Consider the following 5,000-nt stretch of genomic DNA (forward strand, 5'->3'; position numbering starts at 1 on the left):
CTTTAATTCTCTCTTGACGTTGATGACGATAACGACGATGACAACGACGACGATGATGACGACGTCGACGACGACGAAGATAATGATGATCATAAAGCTATGTATAAATAAACGATAAGCTTAAACTCTGTTGCTTAATGGACGTTCAAATGTCCCTTTGATGTGGTAACCACGATCAAGTAATTAGACTACTAGATTTTGGAAAGTAGCCAATTTCTGAATTAACTTTCACTTCTTCCGACACAAATTTCCAATCAATTAGCGATCTATTTTCTATTGTAAGAGAAGTAAATGACAAGGATGAAGACTTTCTATTCCAGATTCAACTGGAAAAGTAAATAGAAGAGAACTATATACATACTACATACTGTATACAATATACACATACACACACATATATATATATATACATATGTATATATATATATATATATATACATATGTATACATATATGTAGATGATTGATTGTTAATTGCCTTACACTTGGTCCAACAGTGTTGTACATTGAATTACTAAGCTCGGTTGTACGATGACGGTGCGTGTGGACAAAGAGAGGGTTCGTTAACGAAGCTCTTACACGTTCGCACTTGCTACTTGCTTGATTGCTTGCTTGCTTGCTTGCTTACTTGCTTGCTTGGCTTGCTTGCTTGCACGAGACGTGGCTCAAAGGAACCAAACGCTTACTAACACACCAGCCACTCTGCTACAGCTTACCTGTGAGATCAATCGATCGTGCTCGTAGCTTCTCTGGGCCAAAAGTCGACTGGTGAGGTCGCTTGATCGAAAATAGTCGACACTCTCCAAATTCGATAGAAACCGTGGACGAAGTCTGAGATTGCTATTCAAATAAAATAAATTTGTTTTATTAATTATATTAGCTTTTCTTTTATATAAATAAATTGTTTAAGTAACATTAAAGGAGCAGAGAATGTTTCATTTTAATGTTTTAACGAAGTAAAAAAATAAACAGGTGTTTCCATTTAAAATATCCCAAAAAAATAAAATACTAAACAGTTTTAGAAACAAGCAAGACAAAGGAAGAATGAAAAGTGAAGCGTTAAAACATGAGATAAATGTGTGGTAGACGCGACTAAAGAAGAACCTGCTGCAGCTTTGCGGAGAAGATGAAAGCTAACGATCACAAAAGTTTTTTCAGAACGTTGGGAAGAGCAAAGACGCGTCCAGCACAATATTTGGTGCCATCAAACCAAAAGTAAAAGCTCTTGTAAACGACTTCCATTCTGTATTATGCCGGTAGCAAAGAAGACAGACAGAGAGAGAGAGAGAGAGAGAGAGAGAGAGAGAGAGAGAGAGAGAGAGAGAGAGAGAGAGAAAGAGTGAGAATGAAAGAGAGAGAGAGAGAGAGTTGTGGATTATTTTTTTCCGCGAGTTTTATATTTAAAAATACATATTTTTTTTTTAATTTTATACTCACTTGCATTCGACGAGAGAACCATGTCCATCCTCAGTCCTACGTCTTTTCTCGTCCTTTCTTATTATATTATCTGTCAGGATTCTCCCTGAAAGATATATCGTATTCTTGTTATAATAATAATAATAATAATAATAATAATAATAATAATAATAATAATAATAATAATAATAATTTTTTCAACATTTTATTAAGATAATAAAATACTATGTATAGTAATAGTATAATCATATACAGTAATATATTATAGTATATATTATATCAATAGTCTAACTATACTATTACAAGTATTACTGAAACATTAAATTATATAATTTTTGCTTTAGAACTCGATTGAAAATTGAATTATAGAAGGGTTAAAATTTTTTTTTTTTTCTTTTTTTTTTCTTTTCAAAGATATATAACTATTATCCCGTCTTAACTATTATTCATTTATACATTTTGATACTCGTTAGAAGCACAATTGAAAAGTGCGTACATTGTATGTAAAATCGTGTCCAAAAGGATAAAAAAAAAAAATAATGTGGAGAGTGCTCGTACATACTGATAAGACGATTCGTTCGTAAGTATTTATGTAATTGAATGGTGTTACGTATGTATATATGTATATACATACATAGGTTACGAGAAGAAGAGGATCAAGTACCAACCCTCTTGAGTTCTTTAAATAAAACATTGCTCGCGTTTGATAAATACGAACAGAGAGAGAGAGAGAGAGAGAGAGAGAGATAGCTAGATAGATAGAGAGAGAAAGAGAGAAATTGCTTTCGCATAAATTTCGAAATCCTTTCGCCAACTACGTGGCATAACACGCTGCATAATGAGCACTCACTGAGAAAATCCATGCGAATTGCCCTCGAACTTGAGACACTCGAGTCAAACCAAAATTATTTCGATGCCTGGTCGCACACGTTTCTCATGCTTTTACATGCGGTTGCCTTTGAATCGAGACGAGGTTAGCTCTCGTTAACTACTCCTTCAATTTTTCCTCTTTTGACGATAATTAGTCATCGCGCTAAAATTGTACTTGATAGGAGAAAACAAATTTGAAGAAGTGAAAAAAAAAAAAAGAAAAAAAAAGGAAAAAAAAAATTAAAATCAAACGAAAGAGGGAAAGAATGAGAAAGAGAGAAAGAGGGAGGGAGGAAGAGGGAGGGAAAGTGATAGAGAAAGAGACAAAAAGAGAGAGAGTGAAAGAAAGATAATTGAAGTATAAAAAAAAAAAAAAGAAAAAAAAATGAAAAATATATCGTTCGTCCCGTTCGAACGATTTTCTTCTTTTCTATCTCCTATATCACCAATTTCAAGACTTTGCGCAAATGTCATCTATGTATCTTTCTTTCTTTCTTTCTCTCTTTCATTATGCATGTCAATTTACCTATCTCGGGCGCTCGTGCATACAATTGTTACGCACACGTGAATGCATCGAAGATTTCGTTTACTCGCTCGAAATACATTTCTCTCTCTCTCTCTCTCTCTCTCTCTCTCTTTCTCTTTTCACCTTTGACCCCTCGTATTGTGTCACATCTAAATTTCCTGTTATACGTGCCAAATAAAATAGAAATAGTAATGGGATTTTCTATTTGTGTGTAACGTGTGTACGTGTGTGTGAGCGCGCGCGCGTGTGCACCAAATGTGTTCCAAGTTAGATAAAGAAGAAAGATTTGCGCGCGAAATTCGTAGAAAAGTTTTATCCTCTCTTTTTCTCTTTCTCAATTGTCACCGAGCCAAAAGGCTAGACTGTCGGGTCGTTTCTACTTTTATTTGCATATTAGTTTATTAATATGTGATAATTAATATATATGTACGTATACATATATATATATATATATATATATATATATAATATAAATTTATTTGCAAGATTATCCACGTGAAATATTCTCACGAATTTATTAGAGACTTACAGTTTAAAAATGAATAAAGAAATCGAAATAAATAGAGAAGTATTATTGAAACATTCGTTGATATTAATTATTTAATATTGTAGTAACGTATAATTTTAAAAAAAAAAAAAAAAAAAAAAAGAAAAGATAATAAAAATGTATTCAACAGAATTGATAAAACGATTTTGATGGAAACAATTCGTAACATTTTACTTAGACCATCCTCTATAATAATTAATTACGTTGTTGTATTATTACATTTTTATAAAATAATATATATTATATAACATCCATTAAATTAATAATAATAATAATAATAATAATAATAATAATAATAATAATAATAATAATAATAATAATAATAATAATAATAATAGTAATAATAATATATATGAATCATATATATGTACAAATAAAAGATTTCTACATATGAACGATTTTATACGAAACTGTTAACATTTTTTTTTTTTTACAACTTTTACTTTTATTTAAAGAAATCCCCAAGATCCATCCAATATATATTCTTATTTTCTTTCAGTCGGTTTCCTTCACATCGAAAGCACCGTATAGCTCTCGTGGCACCGATCCAAACCCATCGTCGTCTCTTCAACGTCCAGACGCCGTGCGCTAGACATAGCACGTGTCACGATCCTCTTCGTGATAGTTTAAATCGAGTTTCACGCATCTCTCTCTTTCTCTCTACCCCTCTCCCTCCCACCCCACAACCCCCCCTCTCTCTCTTCCTCTCTCAGAAACGATAACGCGACGTAATCGCGGATGCGCGGCAAATTCTTTGATAATGGTACGTTTAACATTCCTTTTAAGTTATTTTCGAATATAATGAAAGAGATCTAGATCTAGATCGAGATCGAGATCGAGAATTTTTCACGGAAGCGATTATATTAAATATAGTCTCTAATAATATAATATATGCTATTTTAATACCAAAGATTTATGAAAAATTAAAAATGAAAATACAAAAGTATTATACTATTAGTATGGTACATAGAGTAAAATTATATATGTATACATACTACATATTGTTTTAATTGATATTATAAATTTTACATTATAAAGGGGAACAATAGTTTCTTAGATGTTTTTAAAAATCTAATCTTTTTTTCATAGTTACGAGATGCTTTCGTAGAACTACATATTGATTATAAATTTCTTAGAAAAAAGGAAAAAGATACAAAAAGGAAAACTATAAAATAGATTCATTTTACCATTTATCTAATTAACTTTTCGAATAACGAAGATTAATCGAACGTAGCGATCGTATATCTATAAATGATCTGAATCCTTTGCGAGTTTTTCATTTTTTTTTTTTTTTTTTTTTTTTTTTTTTTTTTTTTTTTGTTTTGCCGTGAACCTCGTTAGTCGATTTTAAAATCTTCTCTTATATATATCGTTTATCTCATATTTTTTTGACGAATTACATTCGACTTACCTTTTTTACAATCGCGTCTGTCGTAATTAAAATTGTGATTCACGTCTGGCGGGATGTTCGCGTTGTAGAGAGCAGAATGCAAGTCTCGTTGCAACAGTCTCGTCTCGTGAGTAAGCTCTCGAACTTGGTCGAGAAGCTTCTCATAGCTCGATATTGGAAGCGTCATTCCTCTCTCATTTGGCTTCATTTATGTATCGCTCCTTGAGTTGGCCGCTCCTTGGCGACATCTTA

General features: G+C 31.9%; 1 protein-coding gene across 6 annotated transcripts in view; it reads right to left on the minus strand.

The window, feature by feature from the left end:
• Nucleotides 1-5,000, minus strand: part of LOC124954580 — a 30,237-nt gene that overhangs the window by 16,960 nt on the left and 8,277 nt on the right. For 4 of the 6 annotated variants that reach the window (XM_047507722.1, XM_047507727.1, XM_047507723.1 and 1 more), the window contains 3 exons: nucleotides 4,770-5,000; nucleotides 1,437-1,521; nucleotides 716-839 (listed from right to left, as the gene is read on the minus strand). The exon at nucleotides 4,770-5,000 is cut by the window's right edge and continues 35 nt beyond it. In XM_047507722.1, the coding sequence (XP_047363678.1) occupies nucleotides 716-839; nucleotides 1,437-1,521; nucleotides 4,770-4,956 (396 nt within the window). In that variant the 5' untranslated portion in view covers nucleotides 4,957-5,000. Of the gene's footprint in view, nucleotides 1-715; nucleotides 840-1,436; nucleotides 1,522-4,769 lie in introns of those variants that run through there. The other 2 variants (XM_047507728.1, XM_047507726.1) reach the window with 2 other exon arrangements.

The sequence above is a fragment of the Vespa velutina genome, chromosome 15, assembly GCF_912470025.1.
Source record: "Vespa velutina chromosome 15, iVesVel2.1, whole genome shotgun sequence".
Classification (NCBI taxonomy): domain Eukaryota; kingdom Metazoa; phylum Arthropoda; class Insecta; order Hymenoptera; family Vespidae; genus Vespa; species Vespa velutina.